We start from the raw sequence: 19,564 nt of genomic DNA, 5'->3' as shown, positions 1-19,564 counted from the left end.
AAAAAAAAAAAAAAAAAAAAACAAAAAACAAAAAACAAAAAAAAAAACTTCTCATTATTAATTTTGTTGCTCACATGCCTTGATCCCAGGAAAGCAGTGTCCTAGATGGAATATGTATGCATTCTGGTCAGGAAGAGTATCCTATTAGTGTAAACAACTAAAATGGAAGGCTGGTGACATGATATGGGCCTGTCCTTGAAAACCTGATGACTTCCGGGTGAAGTGACAAAAGCAAGTTTTCACATTATGGGGATGGGGCCCCTGGACCTATGATGCCCCCATCAAGATATTACTCCCCTCTGAGGCTCTCTCTGGGTTTCTTACCAGGCCTCTTGGAATATGCTTTGCCTGGTGCTCTAACTTAAATAATATGAAGAGTTTCTTTTAAAGCAACATGTAAATAGAGATTATTTTTAAATCTTGAGTAAAGAATATTAATCTCCGTGAAGTGGAAAGAATATGATAAAAACCATTCTAGGAATATAAAAGTGATCTCTGAAATCATCTTGCTGTAAAAATTTTTTTAATTTACCCTTAACTAATTCAATAATCTGAACACTTCAAAAATGTAAATTCATTTTGTTAGTTATTATTACAATTCCTATAATAGTTTAAAAGTCTTGCTATGAAAAAAAAATGTTTTTTTTTCTGTTTTTAAAACAAATTTGAAAAATCCAACTTTTTTTCCTTTCAAAACACCTTTCTTGGATATCAAGTTAATGGCTATAAACATCCACATCCAAAACATTTTAAGTTGAAGGCAAATAGCATGAGATCATTGTAAGGTAATATTTCCTTAGATTATATAATAAATTTCCCTCAATGACTTTTCCATTTACTGTAGCTAGTAAAATCATAGACACATTTACTTTTATGACATTAGTGATAAGTATATTTAACAGGTTACACCAACCCAAGATTTCCTTTAGGCAAAAAAAAAAAAAAAAAGATTTCCCTTCATTATTAAAACTTTAACAAAACCAGTTTTTAAAATCCACTCACTAAATGTGAACCATGTTTGTTTCAGTTGAAAGTACATGCTTATATCAGTCTGAATCCCGATGTCATACACAGTTAGATGAGAATTTGGCTGTCCCTGAAGATTGCAGTATTCCTGGTAACAGTGGCCTATTCCTTGAAAAGAAAAGAAAAACAGACTAATATAAAATGTTATTTTCTGAAATATAAACTATACACATCACACATATCTACAAAGGCAAGATTCATATTTACAGAGTAAACATTTTATGTGAACCTAATATTCTAAATGTGCTGTTGTATTCAAATAAATGTTACCAGTATTTGCCTGGCTCACTGTGGCAACATCTGGCTTTATATGTCCTTTTGACTAGAAACAACCTCAGTGTCCATCGACAGGGACTGGCTAAGTAAATTATGGTATATTTGTATAGTAGAATACTATCTTTTTATATAAAGAAGAGAAAGTGTACTGATATTCAATGATCACTGAGATATTTTGTTAAGTGAAAACAACAAGGCACAAAATGACATAAAAAGTGTGCTGTAATTCATATAAGAAGTAGAACAATCTTTATATATACTTTCTTGTGTACACATAAAGTATCTCTGGAAGGATACACAGAAATACATTTTTTACTTCCAGAGAAGGAAACTTACTGACCAAGGAGTAAAACGAGAAGGCAAATTTCACTGTATAAACTTTATACCTTTTGAAGTTTGAAGCACATAAATAATACAATCTATTTAAAAAGCAAATTTTTAAAAAAGATTTAAGTTGAAAAAGGAGTGCTTTTGAATTAAAAATTTTAGGTGAAGTCATGTCTTGATAGAATTATCTAACGCATAGTCTTATCAAAGATTGTATCCAGGCAAAGCAAATATGGACTGACTAGATTTCCCCAAGACACTGTATTTCAGACTGTATAATGACTTTTTACATAGTGTAGATAAATTGGGAATAAAAAAATAGAGTTAATGAGTTTATTTTTATGACCAATGAGTATGGATTAGGTCCATTGGAAATGTCCAGGCAATAATAGGAAAAACTGCTTTAAAAAAAATAAAGTTTATTTATTTATTTATTTAGAGAGAGAGTACACGCAAGCAGGGGAGGGACAGAGAGTAAGGGAGAGAGAGAATGCCAAGTAGGCTTTGCACTGTCAGTGCAGAGCTCGATGTGGTGCTCAATCCCACAAACCATGAGATCATGACCCGAGGCGAAATCAAGTCAGTTGCTTCCCTGACTGAGCCACCCAGGCACCCATGAGGAAAACTTCCTTTTAAACCCCAACTGTAAACTAACAGGTTGTTTTCTAGATATCAGGTAAGAAAGAGGGTGAGGTCCATGGAGAGAGGCAAGACTAGACTAGAATGGACATTTGTTTCTCAAAGAGATATAAGACAAATCTCTTTCTGGTCCTGCTTTCCCAGTGTATTTTTAAAAATTCCTTGGGCGCCTGGGTGGCTCAGTCGGTTGAGCGTCCGCCTTCGGCTCAGGTCATGATCTCGCGGTCCGTGAGTTCAAGCCCCGCGTCGGGCTCTGTGCTGACTGCTCAGAGCCTGGAGCCTGTTTCAGATTCTGTGTCTCCCTCTCTCTCTGACCCTCCCCCGTTCATGCTGTGTCTCTATTTCAAAAATAAATAAACATTAAAAAAATTTTTAAAAATTCCTTTAAAAATGAGGGGCGCCTGGGTGGCTCAGTTGGTTGAGTGTCCGACTTCAGCTCAGGTCATGATCTCACCGCTGGTGAGTTTGAGCCCCGTATCAGGCTCTGTGCTGACAGCTCAGAGCCTGGAGCCTGCTTCATATTCTGGGTCTCCCTCTCTCTCTCTGCCCTCTCCCGCTCGTGCTGTCTCTCTCTGTCTCTCAAAAATAAATAAACATTAAAAAAAATTCCTTTAAAAATGTTTTTGGAATATCTGATACATACAAAATTATGTAGTCAAATGAACACATATAGATGCATCACCTAGTTTAAGATTTTATAATCTTAATTTTGCTCTAATTAAGCAAAATAAATTTTTGTCTTCTGAGATCTCATCCTCTCCCTGCCTCTCCCTGCCAAAGAACAATTATTCTGAATTTTGTGATTATTCTTTTGTTGTAAGAAAAAGATGTGTTGAAATCGCTCAAGAGTTGGGGCACCTGAATGGCTCAGTCGGTTAAGCGTCTGGCTTTCAGTTTCAGCTCAGGTCATGATCTCAGTTTCGTGAGTTCAAGCCCCACATCGGGTTCTATGCTGGCAGTGCAGAGCCTTCTTGGGATTCTCTCTCTCCATCTCTCTCTGCCCCTCCCCTACTTTCACTGTCCTGTTTCTCCCAAAGAAATAAACTTAATAAAAAAATAAGAAGAGATCTCCCAAGGGAGATTCATAACTTATACAAGTTTTTTATGATTTATTTATCCTTATGGTTTATGAATCTTGAATCTATTTCATTAGATGCATATATGTTTAGAATTGGTATATCTTTTAAGCAAATTCAATCCTTTCTAGCTATAATAATGCTTTTTATTCTAAAATCTATTATGGCAACTGCAGGTCTCTTTTGGTTAATGATTTAAAATAAATTTATATTCCTTTCACCAATTTTTTCCACCCTCCACCATCCCCACCTTCCACCTCTGGCAAATATCATCTGTTCTCTGTATGTACAAGCTTGTTTTTTTAATTTTATATTTTTAAGTTTTAATTAAAATGTAGTTCACCTACAACATAACATTAGTTTCAGGTGTAGGGATTCAATAATTCTATACATGACAAAATGTTTACTATGGCAAGTATAGTTACCATCTGTCATCGTATAGTTATTACAATTTTATTGACTGTATTCCCAGTGCTGTACTTTGCATCCCCATGGCTTACTTTATAACTTGAAGTTTGTACCTCTTAATTTCTTTCCCTGATTTCATCCATCTTCCCACTTCCCTCACTTCTGGCAACTACCAATTTGTTCTATTTATGGGTATGTTTCTGTGCTTGTTTGGTTTTTTAGATTCCATATATACATAAAATCATGTGGTATTGGTCTTTCTCAGACTTACTTAATAGCCTCCAGATTCATCTATGTTGTTGCAATGGCAATATTTCATTCTTTTTTATCCATTTTTTTTTAACAATTTCTTTATCCATTCATCCATTGTTGGACACTTAGGTTGTTTCCTATCTTAGCTATTGTAAATAATGCTGCAATGAACATGGAGATGCATATGTCTTTTTGAGTTGGTGCTTTCATCTTCTTCAGGTAAATACCCACATGCGGAATTGCTGAATCATATGGTAGTTCTATTTTTAATTTTTTTTAAGCATCTCCATACTGTTTTCCATGGTGGCTGAACCAATTTACATTTCCTCCCAACTTGTGCAGAAGGGTTCCTTTAGCTCTACATCTTTCCAACACTTATTTCTTCTCTTTTTGCTAATATGTGTGAAGTATTATCTTATTGTGGTTTTGATGTGCATTTCCCTGATGATTAACGATGTTGAGTACCTTCCCATGTAGCTGCTGGCCATCTGTATACCTTCTTTGGGAAAATGTCTAGTCAGCTCTTCCAGCCATTTTTAAACAATTTTGTTGTTGTTGTTGTTGTTGTTGTTTATTTTGTTTTGTTTGTTTTGTTTTTGGTTTTTTGGCTACTGAGTTTTGTGAGTCCTTTATATTAGCCCCCTTATCAGATATCTGATTTGCAAATATTTTCTCCCATTCAATAGGTTGCTTTTTCATTTTGTTGAGGGATTACTTTGCTGTGTAGAATCTTTTTAGATTATGTAGGTTCACTTATTTATTTTTGCTTTTATTGCTTTTGATTTTTACATCCTGTTAACAAAAATCATTGCTAAGACCTGTGTCAATGAGCTTACTGCCTTTGTTTTCTTCTGGAATTTTATGGTTTCAGGTCTTATATTCAAGTCTTTAGATTCATTTTGAGTAAATTTTTGTATATAGGTGTAAGAAAGTAGTCCAGTTTTTCCAACACAATTTGTTGAAGAGACTGTCCTTTCCCATTGTATATCTTGGCTCCTTTGTCATAAATTAACTGACCATATACGAGTGGGCTTATTTTGGGGCTCTCTATTCTGTTCCACTGATCTATGTGTCTGTTTTTATGCCAATACCATACTTTTAAAATTACTATAGCTCTGTAATATAGCTTGAAACCAGGGTACATTATGCCTCCAGTTTGGTTCTCTTTTCTCAAGACTGCTTTGACTTTTTGGGTTTTGTGGGGATTTTTTTGTGGTTCCATACAAATTTTAGGATTATTTGTTCTACTTCTTTTAAAAGTGTAATTGGAATTTTGATAGGAATTGCAACAAATCTGTAGATTACTTTGGGTATTATGCAGATCTCAACAATATTTATTCTCCTAATCCATGAGCACAGAATATCTTTCCATTTATTTGTATCTTCTCTAATCTATTTATTAATGTCTTGTAGTTTTCAATACATAGGTATTTAACCTCCTTGGTTAAATTTATTCCTAGGTATTTTATTTTTCTGATGCAATTTTAAATGCGATTGTAAATGGATAGATTTCCCAGACAGAAAATCAGTAAGGAAACATCAGCTTTAAACAACATGTTAGATCAGGTGGACTTAACAGATATAAACAGACTATTCCATCCAAAACAACACAATACACATTCTTCTCAAGTGCACATGGAACATTTTCAAGGATAGATCATATGTTAGACCACAAAACAAATCTTAATAAATTTAAAAGAACTGAAATTATATCGATCATCTTCTCTGGCCACAGTGGTATGAAACTAGAAATTAATTACATGAGGAAAACTGGAAAATTCACAAATATGTGGAGATTAAACAACATGCTACTGAACAACCAATAGGTCCAAGAAGAAATCAAAAGGTGAATAAAAAGTACTTGAGACAAATGAAAATGGAGAAATAACATACCAAAATTTGTGGGATACAGCAAAATCAGTTCTAAGAGGGAAGTTCATAAGGACACAGCTTATCTCAAGAAGCAAGAAAAGTCTCAAACAACCTAACTTTAGAACTCAAGGAACTAGAAAAAGAATAAAGGAAGCCCAAAGTTAGAAGGGAAAAAAAAAGATTAGAGCAGAAATAAATGTGATAGAAACTAAAAAGATAGAAGATCAATGAAACTGAGAGCTGGATCTTTGAAAAGATAAGCAAACTGGACAAGTATTAGCTAGACTCACCAACAAAAAAAGAGAGGACTCAAATAAATAAAATCAGAAATGAAAGAGGAGAGGTTATCACTGATATCAAAGAAATACAAAGGATCATAGAAGACTACAGTAGATCCTTAAGCAACATGAAGGTTAGGGGTGCCTACCCCTGATGCAGTCAAAAAGCCATGGCTCCCCCAAAACTCAACTACTAAAATCCCAGAGTTGACCAGAAGCCTTACTAATACCATTAGCAGTTAATACTAAATATTAACATTTAGTATTTAGTATGCTATATATACTATGTACTATATTCTTATAATAAAGTAAGCTAGGGAAAGTAATATTATGAAGAAAATTGTAAGGAGGGGCACCTGGGTGGCTCAGTGAAGTATCTGACTCTTGATTTTGGCTCCAGTCATGATCTCATGGTCTGTGGGTTCAAGCCATGCATCAGGCTCTGCACTGACAGCCTATTTGGGATTTTCTCTCTCGTTCTCTCTCTGCCCCTCCCCTGCTTGTGTATACATACTTTGTCTCTCTCCCTCAAAATAAATAAGTTAAAAAAAAAGAAAATCATAAGGAAAAGAAAATATGTTTATAGTACTGTATATGTGTGTGTGTGTGTGTGTGTGTGTGTGTGTGTGTGTGTATACACATATATAAAACCTGAGGGCACCTAGGTTTTTTTTATATATGTATACACATATATAAAACCGAGGGCCACAGTGTGGCTCAGTTGGTTGAGCATCTAGCTATTGATTTTGGATCAGGTCATGATCTCACTGTTAGTGACTTCGAGCCCTGCCTCAGGCTCCATGCTGACATTGTGGAGCCTGCTTGGGATTCTCTCCCCCTAACCCTCTGCCCCTCCCCCACTCATATTCTCTCTCTCTCTCTCTCTCTCTCTCTCTCTCTCTCTCTCCCCCCCCCTCTCCTCCTCTCCCTCCCTCTCTCTCTCTCTCTCTCTCTCTCTCTCAAAAATAAAGATTTTTTAAAAATTTTCATTTAAGTGTACCCATGCAGTGCAAACCCATGGTTCTCAAGTGTCAACTATATTAAGAAAAATTATATGCCAACAAATTCAACAACTTAGAAGAAATGAATAAATTCCTAGAAATATACAACCCACCTAGATGGATACATGATGAAACAGAATATCTGAACAGACCAAACTAGTAAGAAAAATGAATCGGTATCAAAAATCTCCCAACAAACAACAGGCCAGGACCAGATGGCTTCATGGGTAGATTCTACCAAAATTCAAAGAAGAATTAATACCATCTTTCTCAAGCTCCTTCAAAAAATGGAAGTGTAGGAAACATTTCTAAACTCATTTTACAAGGCCAGTATTATTCTGATGCCAAAATCAGACAAGGACACCACAAAAAAATTATTGGCCAATATCCCTGATGAACTTAGATGCACAAATCCTCAACAAAATATTAGCAAACTGAATTAAACAATACTTTAAAAATATCATATACCATGATCAAGTGGGATTTATTCCAGGGATGCAAAGATAGTTCAGCGCCCACAAATCAATAAATGTGATGTGCCACATTAATGAAATTAATGAAATAAAAGATAAAAATTGTTTGGATCATCTTAATAGATGCAGAAAAAGCACATGACAAAATTCAACATCCATTCCTGTGTAAACCAAGATTGTTTATTGAGCAATTATTATGTGCTAAGCAGCTAAACACTATATGTACATTATTTTAAAAAAATACTCAGAGTCTGGGGTGCCTGGATGGCTCAGCGGGTTAAGTGTCTGACTTCGGCTCAGGTCATAATCTCATGGTTCATGAGTTCCAGCCCCATGTCAGGCTCTGTGTTGAGAGCCTGGAGACCGCTTCAGATTTGGTCTCTCTCTCTCTCTCTCTCTCTCTCTCTCTTTCTGCCCCTCCCCTGCCATGCTCTGTCTCTCTCTCTCAAAAATAAACACTAAAAAAATCTTAAAAAAATTCTCAGAGAGCAAAGGAACAAACCATAAGAGACTATTAAAGATAGAGAACAAACTGAGGTTTGATGGAGGGAGGTGGGTGGGGGATGGGCTAGAAGGGTGATGGATATTAAGGAGGGCATTTGTTATGATGAGCACTGGGTGTTGTATGTAATCGATGAATCACTGAATTCTACTCCTGAAACCAATATTGCACTGTATGTTAGTTAATTCATTAGAATTAAGTAAAAATTTGAAGAAAAAAATACTCAAGAGTCCTATTGTGTAGTTGAAGACACGACAAATTAGAGAGACTATGTACTTGTAGAGGGTCACACAGTTAATATGCAATGAACCTGGGATTGTGCCTTTTCAATCTCCAAATTCATGCTTATAACCCCAGTTATATAGTCTCTCCTATGTAACTCTTAACTTGTTCTGGTCAGTAAGAATTGTTCCACTGATGTTTAAGGGCACTTGCCCACAAATAGCCTGGCTTTTTCTCTGCTTAGTATGACACATCCACATTGTTGTTTGCCTTCGTAAATAGGCTATTAGTAGCAAATGGTTGGTTTCCCACGATGTGGAGAAAGTCAGTTGTCCAAGATAGTAGCAGAGGTCAGTTATATGTAATATTATACTTCTCAGTCTCACTAGACATTTCCCCACTCAATGCATGGTTTCAAGCTGATTTGCCACACCATTAATTGCTGAGTTAGCACTACACCTAGGGAGTCAACGGGGAGCTGAAATTGGTTATTTCACCTGCACTTGTGATATATTGACAATCTTTCTCCCTCTTGCCACTGTCAAACTGGCACTACTGCCAAACTCGGATTTTTCTTGCTCCCTAAAACAAGTCAGTGAAATCAATACCAGACTTTATTGTCCTTCCCTTCTTGATGACAATAAAAGTGATTGAATCACATGCCCAGACTCTAGTGGTAGAGGGCAGAGTTTATTTTGAGCGCTAAGCGAAACACACAAAAAAGACTTTTAAACAAAAAGCTTTCTTGGGGGGCGCCTGGGTGGCTTGGTCGGTTAAGCGTTCGACTTCGGCTCAGGTCATGATCTCACGGTCCGTGAGTTCGAGCCCCGCGTCGGGCTCTGTGCTGACAGCTCAGAGCCTGGAGCCTGTTTCAGATTCTGTGTCTCCCGCTCTCTCTGCCCCTCCCCTGTTCATGCTCTGTCTCTCTCTGTCTCAAAAATAAAATAAACGTTAAAAAAAAAAATTCAAAAAGCTTTCTTGGGAGTTTTTCGATTAAGGGGTATCAGTTCTTACATTCCTCCACCAGTCTGACCCACCTCTTCACATGCAGCTGCACAGTAGGAGCAGATAAAGAATACCTACAGAGACGTAACAACTGTCTAGAAACCAATTGAGGATAACGAGGAGGACAGTAACAATAAACCAACACATATTGAGTGTTTCCTGTTTTCCAGGTATTGGTCTAAGAGCGTTATATTCATTGTCTCATTTAATCTTCACAATCTTGTAAGATGGAGATACTATTATTGTGCTAAGGTTACGAATAAGGAACATTATTGGGTCTTACAATCATTAGGAAACTTTTCCAAAGTTCTTTAGTTACAGGTTATGGAATTGGGATTAGAATTCAGGCTAACCACAGAACTGGGAGATTCAACTGCATTTTTATATGGTTATGTGTGAAGTTCTTCTTCGAGTGACAAAAATAAGAATTTTGCTATTTTTTGTGTCTGCTACCATAAAACTACATTGTCAATCCAAATGGTATTGTAGGGGAAATCACTTGAATAGAAACATCTCAAATATTCATATATTGACCCAAATATGTATTAGCAGACTAAAAGGAAACTGCCATAAGTGTTATATTGTTCCTTGGGAGAGACTTTAGTGCCTTTTTTGGTGTTCACACTGTACCTGTACTGCTTTTGAGGTGACTGAGTTTTTCATTAGATTTCAACCTTTATGTACAGTAACCCTCCACCCAAAGAGTGTAATTCAGAATACTTGACTCTAGAGGGTGATGCCTCATTATGGAGTACGGGCCAATTATTAGAATGTGTGACAGTACCTGTGTTAAAAGTATTGTGTTCGAAGAGAAAAATAGATCACACTTCTGTAACTATGCAGACCTAGCCTATGACCAGACAGAAAATTTAAAGGAATAAAATAAGTTGTCTGAAATATTTTTTATCAGCCTGAAAGGTATTCTTTTTATCTCCTTCTTAATAACTATGAGGCATGAAACCAAAGGTCAGTAAGGAAAAAGAGTAGAACATTTGACAGCACTTTTTTTCAAGATAAAGAAGATAAAAGTTATAGAAATAATATATGCAAAATATAATTTTTCTCAGTTTAACACTTTAGGGGTAGGGGAGTAAAGAATAATTCAATTCACTGCCAGTAAAATGCTTTCTGGTAACTGATACTGGCCATAAATTGATAATGAAAAGAAAAGGACTACTTTGAAATTTGGTGATTTTAAAAGGAGTGATACTTACCATAACCTATAATTCCAATCACACCCACCATGAAGACCCAGAAGAGTAATCCAGCTATGTATCTCAGGAGTATCACAAACATCCAACTAAGGAACATGGCGATAATCAGGCCACTAGAGGAAATAGAAGACAATACATAAAGGAGGCCACGTGTGCTAAACATAACATAATGTTAACAGCAAGACAACACTTTTTTTTTCTATTCAAAATCATTCTCTTTATTTTACCTAGCTATAGAAACATTTATAATATTAAAATGCATAAACAATAGTTCCTATTAAGACTTTTATATGAAACAGTAGGACCATCAGGAACTTCATACCTGAGTCAATCTTTGTGTACCTGGCTAAGCTGAAGTCTGGCAGTAACCATTATTCAAGGAAAAAAACAATTCCTCCAATCCACAGTTTTGGCCTATCTGCCACAGCTGCCCATGCCATATTTTTCCCTTCCACACATCTGACTAAGTCATAAAACATATCCGTGATAATTTGTGCTGTTCTGTCTACCTCTTGACTGATGGGAGGAAACCTTATGTAACAGAACTATCTAGAAGCAAGAGAGCAGTCTTAGGGCAGAAAAGAAAAATAATTGCCCTCACATAGTTCCTGAACCCATGATTTTGTAGTCACTATTATGGTGTAATTATCTAATAGTTTGTGATGTCTATCACCAGACATATATTTCAGGTCCCCAGTGATCTATGGGTCATTATATGGAGCCATGATAAGGCCTCTGTCTCTCCTGGGCCATGCGACTTTATCAAGCCATCAGCAGCATGACTATTTTTTTTTTCTGTTTTAATTTCTTCCTGGAGTTTGAGCTAGTACAGATGCTTCTCCCCCATCCAACCCATATATCCAGGTTATAGTCATATTGAGTTCCTCTTGTTACTTTCATTAAACAGAACTCATAAGAGTAGAAATTTGGATGATGCTTCCATTAAAAAGATAACTCTGATGCTCTTTTTAAGTTTCCAAACATAGAAACACAGCTTGTTACATTTATTGAGTTCATTGTCTCTAAGTATTATCTTTTTTTGTTTAAGAATTTTTTTAAATATGATATTGATTGTTAAATTGGTTTCCATACAACACCCAGTGCTCATCCCAACAGGTGCCCTCCTCACTCCTCACTGCCCATCACCCACTTTCCCCTCCCTCCCATCATCCATCAACCCTCAGTTTATTCTCAGTTTTTAAGAGTCTCTTATGGTTTGGCTCTCTCCCTAACTTTTTTTTTTTTTTCCTTCTCCTCTCCCATGGTCTTCTGTTAAGTTTCTCAGGATCCACATAAGAGTGAAAACATCTGGTATCTGTCTTTCTCTGTATGACTTATTACACTTAGCATAACACTCTCCAGTTCCATCCACGTTGCTACAAAAGGCCATATTTCATTCTTTCTCATTGCCACGTAGTATTCCATTGTGTATATAAACCACAATTTCTTTATCCATTCATCAGTTGATGGGCATTTAGGCTTTTCCATAATGTGGCTATTGTTGAAAGTGCTGCTATAAACATTGGGATACAAGTGCCCCTATGCATCAGCACTCCTGTATCCCTTGGGTAAATTCCTAGCAGTGCTATTGCTGGGTCATAGGGTAGATCTATTTTGAATTTTTTGAGGAACCTCCACACTATTTTCCAGAGTGGCTGCACCAGTTTGCATTCCCACCAACAGTGCAAGAGGGTTCCCGTTTCTCCACATCCTCTCCAGCATCTATAGTCCCCTGATTCGTTCATTTTAGCCACTCTCACTGGCATGAGGTGTTATCACAGTGTGCTTTTGATTTGTATTTCCCTGATGAGGAGTGACGTTGAGCATCTTTTCATGTGCCTGTTGGCCATCTGGATGTCTTCTTTAGAGAAGTGTCTATTCATGTCTTCTGCCCATTTCTTCACTGGATTATTTGTTTTTCAGGTGTGGAGTTTGGTGACTTCTTTATAGATTTTGGATACTAGCCCTTTGTCTGATATGTCATTTGCAAATAACTTCCCATTCCATTGGTTGCCTTTTAGTTTTGTTGATTGTTTCCTTTGGAGCACAGAAGCTTTTTATCTTCATGAGGTCCCAATAGTTCATTTTTGCTTTTAATTCCCTTGCTTTTGGAGATGTGTCAAGTAGGAAACTGCTTGCGGCTTAGGTCAGAGAGGATTTTTCCTGCTTTCTCCTCTAGGGTTTTGATGGTTTCCTGTCTCACATTCAGGTCCTGTATCCATTTTGAGTTTATTTTTGTGACTGGTGTAAGAAAGTGGTCTAGTTTCATTCTTCTGTATGTTGCTGCCCAGTTTTCCCAGCACCATTTGTTAAAGAGACTGTCTTTTTTCCATTGGATATTCTTTCCTGCTTTGTCAAAGATTAATTGGCCATACTTTTGTGGGTCCAGTTCTGGAGTCTCTCTTCTATTCCATTGGTCTATGTGTCTGTTTTTGTGCCAATACCATCCTGTCTTGATGCTTACAGCTTTGTAGTAGAGGCTAAAGTCTGGGATTGTGATGCCTCCTGCTTTGGTCTTCTTCTTCAAAATTACTTTTGCTATTCGGGGTCTTTTGTGGTTCCACACAAATTTTAGGATTGCTTGTTCTAGCTTCGAGAAGAATGCTGGTGCAATTTTGATTGGGACTGCATTGAATGTGTAGATGGCTTTGGGTAGTATTGATTTTTTAACAATATTTATTCTTCCAATCCATGAGCACAGAATGTTTTTCCATTTCTTTGTCTCTTCTTCAATTTCCTTCATAAGCTTTCTATAGTTTTCAGCATACAGGTCTTTTACATCTTTGGTTTGGTTTATTCCTAGGTATTTTATGATTCTTGGTGCATTTGTGAATGGGATCCATTTCTTTGTCTTTTTGTTGCTTCATTATTAGCGTATAAGAATGCAACTGATTTCTGTAGATTAATTTTGTGTCCTGCAACTTTGCTGAATTCATGTATCAGTTCAAGCAGACTTTTGGTGGAGTCTATTGGGTTTTCATGTATAGTATCATGTAATCTGCAAACGTGAAAGCTTGACTTCATCTTTGCCAATGTTGACGTCTTTGATTTCCCTTTGTTGTCTGATTGCTGATGCTAGCACTTCCAACACTATGTTAAACAACTGAAGTGAGAGTGGACATCCCTGTCGTGGTCCTGATCTCAGGGGAAAAGCTCTATTTTTCCCCATTGAGGATGATATTAGCTGTGGGCTTTTCATAAATGGCTTTTATGATGTTTAAGTATGTTCCTTCTATCCAGACTTTCTCGAGGGTTTTTATTAAGAAAGGATGCTGAATTTTGTCAAATGCTTTTTCTGCACCAATTGACAGGATCATATGGTTCTTATCCTTTCCTTCATTAATGTGATGTATCATATTGGTTGATTTGTGAATATTAAACCAGCCCTGCAGCCCAGGAATGAATCCCACTTGATCATGGTGAATAATTCATTTTATATGCTGTTGAATTCGATTTACTAATACCTTGTTGAGAATTTTTGCATCCATATTCATCAGGGATATTGGCTTGTAGTTCTCTTTTTTTGCTGGGTCTCTGTCTGGTTTGGGAATCAAAGTAATGTTGGCTTCATAGAATGAGTCTGGAAGTTTTCCTTCCCTTTCTATTTTGTGGAACAGCTTGAGAAGGATAAGTATTATCTCTGCTTTAAATGTCTGGTAGAATTCCCCAGGGAAGCCATCTGGTCATGGACTCTTATTTGTTGGGAGGTTTTTTTTTTTAATGTTTTTATTTATTTTTGAGACACACAGCATGAGACAGAGCATGAGTAGGGGAGGGGCAGAGAGAGAGAGGGAGACACAGAATCCGAAACAGGCTCCAGGCTCCGAGCTGTCAGCACAGAGCCTGACGCGGGGCTCGAACTCATGGACTGTGAGATCATGACCTGAGCTGCAGTCGGATGCTTAACCGACTGAGCCACCCAGGCACCCCTGTTGGGAGGTTTTTGATAACTGATTCAGTTTCTTCGCTGGTTATGGGTCTGTTCAAATTTTCTATTTCTTCCTGTTTGAGATTTGGAAGTGTGTGGGTGCTTAGGAATCTGTCCATTTCTTCCAGGTTGTCCAGTTTCTTGGCATATAATTTTTCATAGTATTCCCTGATAATTGTTTGTATTTCTGAGAGACTGGTTGTAATAATTCCATTTTCATTCATGATTTTATCTATTTCGGTCCTCTCCCTTTTCTTTTTTAGAAGCCTGGCTAGAGATTTATCAATTTTGTTTATTTTTTCAAAAAACCAACTCTTGGTTTCATTGATCTGCTCTACTGTTTTTTTTTTTAGATTCTATATTGTTTTCTGCTGTGATCTTTATTATTTCTCTTCTGCTGGGTTGAGGGTGTCTTTGCTGTTCTGCTTCTCTTTCCTTTAGGTATGCTATTAGGTTTCATATTTTGGATTTTTCTTGTTTCTTGAGATAGGCCTGGATTGCAATGTATTTTCCTCTCAGGACTGCCTTTGCTGCATCCAAAGCATTTGGAATGTTCTATTTTCATTTTCATTTGTTTGCATATTTTTAAAATTTTTCTATAATTGCCTGGTTGACCCATTCATTCTTTAGTAGGGTGTTCTTTAACTTCCATGCTTTTGGAGGTTTTCCAGACTTTTTCCTGTGGTTGATTTCAAGTTTCAAGAAAGTATATTCTGTTGCTTTGGAATGCAGAGTTCAAAATATATCTGTCAAGTCCATCTGATCCAATGTATCATTCAGGGCCCTTATTTCTTTATTGATCCTGTGTCTAGATGATCTACCCATTGTAAGTGGAGTATTAAAGTCCCCTGCAATTATCACATTCTTATCAATAAGGCTGCTTATGTTTGTGATTGTTTTATATATTTGGGGGCTCCCATATTTGGCGCATAGACATTTATAATTGTTATTTCTTCCTGATGGATAGACCCTGTAATTATTATATCATGCCCTTCTTCATCTCTTGTTACAACCTTTCATTTAAAGTCTAGTTTGTCTGATATAAGTATGGCTACTCCAGCTTTCTTTTGACTTCCAGTAGCATGATAGATCGTTCTCCATCCCCTCACTTTCAATCTGAAGGTGTCCTCAGGTCCAAAATGAGTCTCTTGTAGACAAAAAATAGATGGGTCTTGTTTTTTTTATCCATTCTGATAGCCTATGTCTTTTGGTTGGAGCGTTTAGTCCATTTACATTCAGTGTTATTATGGAAAGATATGGGTTTAGAGTCATTGTGATGTCTCTAGGTTTCATGCTTGTAGTGCTGTCTCTGCTACTTTGTGGTCCTTGCAACATTTGACTCACAGAGTTCCCCTTAGGATCTCTTGTAGGGCTAGTTTAGTGGTGATGAATTCCTTCAGTTTTTGTTTGTTTGGGAAAACCTTTATCTCCCTTTCTATTCAGAATGACAGACTTGCTGGATAAAGGACTCTCGGCTGCATATTTTTTTTTGGTTCATCACATTGAAGATTTCCTGCCATTCCTTTCTGGCCTGCCAAGTTTCAGTATATAGGTCTGCCACTACTCTTATGGGTCTACCTTTGTAATTTAGAGCCTGTTTATCTCTAGCTGCTTCACAATTTTCCCTTTATCCTTGTAATTTGCCAGTTTCACTATGATATGTCGTGCAGAAGATGGATTCAAGTTACATCTGAATGGAGTTCTCTGTGCCTCTTGCATTTCAATGCGTTTTTCCTTCCCCAGATAAGGGAAGTTTTCAGCTATGATTTGTTCAAGTACACCTTCAGCCCCTTTCTCTCTTTCTTCTTCTTCTGGAATTCCTATGATACGGATATTGTTCTGTTTGATTGCATCACTTAGTTCTCTAATTCTCCCCTCATACACCTGGATTTTTTTAATCTTTTTTCAGCTTCCTCTTTTTCCATAATTTTATCTTCTAATTCACCTATTCTCTCCTCTGCCTCTTCCATCTGTGCTATGGCCACCTCCATTTTATTTTGCACCTCACTTATATCATTTTTTAACTCCTCATGACTATTTTTTAGTTCCTTGATCTCTGTAGCAATAGATTCTCTGCTGTCCTCTATGCTTTTTTCAAGCCCAGTGATTAGTTTTATGACTATTATTCTAAAGTCTTGTTCCATCATATTGCTTAAATCAGTTTTGATCAATTCGTTAGCTGTCGCTACTTCCTGGAGTTTCTTTTGAGAAGAATTCTTCCATTTCGATATTTTGGGTAGTGCCTGGGGTGGCTCCAAACTGCAGGGCACTTCCCCTGTGCTCTCCAGAGAAACTTGTGTTGGTGGGTGGGGCCGCAGTCAGACCTGATGTCTGCCCCCAGCCCACTGCTGGGGCCATAGTCAGACTGGTGTGTACCTTATCTTCCCCTCTCCCAGGGGCAGGACTCACTGTGGAGTGGTGTGGCCCCTGTCCGGGCTAATTGCATACTGCCAGGCTTATGGTGCTGCTTCGATGGGATCTGATGTATTAGCTAGGGCGGATCTGCAAGGTGCACAGGGCGGGAGGGGCAGGCTTAGCTCCCTTTGCCATTGATGGTCCCCTCTGGGAGGGGTCCTGCAGCACCGGGAGGGAAGCAGACCCGTGGGAGGCCTGGATCCACAGAAGCACAGCATTGGGCATTTGCCTGGTACAAGCAAGTTCGGTGATGGGAACTGGTTCCCTTTGGAATTTTGGCTGGGGTGTGGGAGAGGCAGATGGTGCTTGCCAACACCTTTGTTCAAGCTGAGCTCTGTCTTCCAGGGCTCTCTCTCCCTCCCAGTGTCCTCTCACCCTCCCTGCTCTCCGAGAGCAGAGCTGTTGACTTTTAACATTCCAGATGTTAAGTCCCACTGGCTGTCAGAACTCACGCAGTCCAACCCCTCCCCTTTTGCAAGCCAGACTTGGGAGCTCTGCCTTGCAGGGAGAGTTGCTCCTCCACCGTCCCGGCTCCTTCCTGCCAGTCCGTGTGGTGCACACTTCCTCTCCACCCTTCCTACCCTCTTCCGTGGGCCTCTTGTCTATGCTTGGGTCCGGAGAGTCCGTTCTTCTAGTCTTCTGGCGGTTTTCTGGGTTATTTAGGCAGATGTGGGTGGAATCTAAGTGATCAGCAGGATGAGGTGAGGCCAGCATCCTCATATGCCACCATCTTCCAAGTATTATCTTTTAAAAAATCTTAATAATTGTTGTCACTGGATAGATGACAGCATTGTATCAAAGTAACTTCTCAGGTCATATTCTTGCATATTCTTTCTATATACAAGCCATGCCCTTTTAAAATCACAGACACTTGGGGCACCTTGGTGGCTCAGTCGGTTAAGTGTCCAACTTTGGCTCAGGTCATGATCTCACGGTCCATGAATTCAAGCCCCACATTGGGCTCTGTGCCTTGAGCCTGCTTCAGATTCTGTGTCTCTGTCTCTCTGACCCTCCCCTACTCGTGCTCTGTCTCTCAAAAATAAATATCAAAAAAATTTTAAATAATAGATAATTTAATGCTTAAATATTCAATATGTTTGAAGGATTATTCTATGACATAGTCCAAGGCAAATATTCAAAAAGATCAGGGAGAAAAATGAAATATAACTGTCTATTCTGTTTTTAATTCCTTCATAAAATTCTAACTGCATAAACTAAGGGCCAGCACATTAGTCTTTGGCTTTATATTTATGAGATAGATGGAGAGCAAAAGAGTTGGAAATAAAGGGAGTATTTAGGTCCTAGTGGTGTGAGTGGTGTCTACATAGGGTTTCACTGTGTGTTGGGAATGAGGTGAACAGGAAGGTCTGCCATAATGCATAGTTTTTTTCAGATAGTAATTGAAAAGCCCAAAATAAAGAAGAAATGTGTAACTTATCTAGTAATATTTGAGTCTGACAATAGAGGAACCAGTTTAACTCCTATCAAGTATAGACTATACTCTCTGCTATGGAGAGATATTCTGAAATGCTGATAAACACTGATACTAATTATTGTGTTTAAGACAAAGCATTGAAGTGAGTAAACTCTCAAAACACTATCTAGTTTTACAGCTCTACAAACTAGTCACTAGTATTTTACACACATTACAATTTTGACTTCAGTAAGCACCATATTGTTAAATCTCTCTCTCTTATTTTCCTAGTGGTTATAGAACTGTTCCTTGAACCCACATTTTTTATGCATCTTCTATGTTCCAAGAACTGCCTGAGGAGTTAGAAAAATGGAGGTGAGTTAGAGTTACCACTGTAAAGAGTTCAGAGTTTATCAGAGAAAAAGAACCAGGTAAATAACATACAATGCTATACAGATGATAGCTATGTGTGTGTGTGTGTGTGTGTGTGTGTGTGTGTGTGTGTAGGTACGCGCATGTGTGCAACACACACACAGTGGATAGGTGGGTAGGAGGAACACAGAAAGAAAAGAAATTAACTATATCTGAAGAAGTCAAGAAAGACTTCATAAATTACACAAAAGCTCATTTTAAAGAAGATGGAGTTGCCCAGGACACAAAAATTGAGAAATGCACATGCTATTTGATGTGTTGAGAATATAGGATTAACCAAGCAACATGGGTGGAGATGAATCTGGAAAACTAGTTGGACCAGGTTGTAAAGGGCCTGATAATTATCTGAAAAAGTTTTCTGTTTTTTTTTCTTTAATTTTTTTAATGTTTATTTATTTTTGAGAGAGAGACAGAGGGTGAGCAGAGGACGGCAGAGAGAGAGGGAAACACAGAATCTGAAGTAAGCTCCAGGTTATGAGCTGTCAACACAGAGGCCAATGTGGGGCTTGAAACTACAAACTGTGAGATCATGACCTGAGCTCAAGTCAGACGCTTAACCGACTGAACCAACCAGGCGCCCTTCTCTTTGTTTTTTGATCACGAGGGAACCATATATGCTTTTAAGTCATAAAAGCCAGATAGTAACCACAGCCTTAAATATACCAAACACATGTACCTGCTTCAGTAGAGTAACTGCATTTCCCCTTACCTTTCAGGAATGCAAATCATATGTCTGCAAATTTTTAATCTCCTCCTCCCTTCATACATTTTTTTCAGTTCTGCATAACTACAGTGACCTTTGAT

At 37.8% G+C, this 19,564-nt stretch overlaps 1 protein-coding gene across 4 annotated transcripts in view; it reads right to left on the bottom strand.

The window, feature by feature from the left end:
- The window catches only part of SLC44A5 (solute carrier family 44 member 5), a 314,929-nt gene that overhangs the window by 23,871 nt on the left and 271,494 nt on the right, over positions 1–19,564 (bottom strand). For all 4 annotated transcript variants that reach the window (XM_049616997.1, XM_049616996.1, XM_049616995.1 and 1 more), the window contains 2 exons: positions 10,572–10,684; positions 1,003–1,134 (listed from right to left, as the gene is read on the bottom strand). In XM_049616997.1, coding sequence (XP_049472954.1) covers positions 1,003–1,134; positions 10,572–10,684 — 245 coding nt within the window. The remainder of the gene's footprint in view (positions 1–1,002; positions 1,135–10,571; positions 10,685–19,564) is intronic.

The sequence above is a fragment of the Panthera uncia genome (genome assembly GCF_023721935.1).
Source record: "Panthera uncia isolate 11264 chromosome C1 unlocalized genomic scaffold, Puncia_PCG_1.0 HiC_scaffold_4, whole genome shotgun sequence".
Classification (NCBI taxonomy): domain Eukaryota; kingdom Metazoa; phylum Chordata; class Mammalia; order Carnivora; family Felidae; genus Panthera; species Panthera uncia.
The sequence above is the reverse complement of the archived record's forward strand: the minus strand, read 5'-3'. Positions and strand labels throughout refer to the sequence as shown.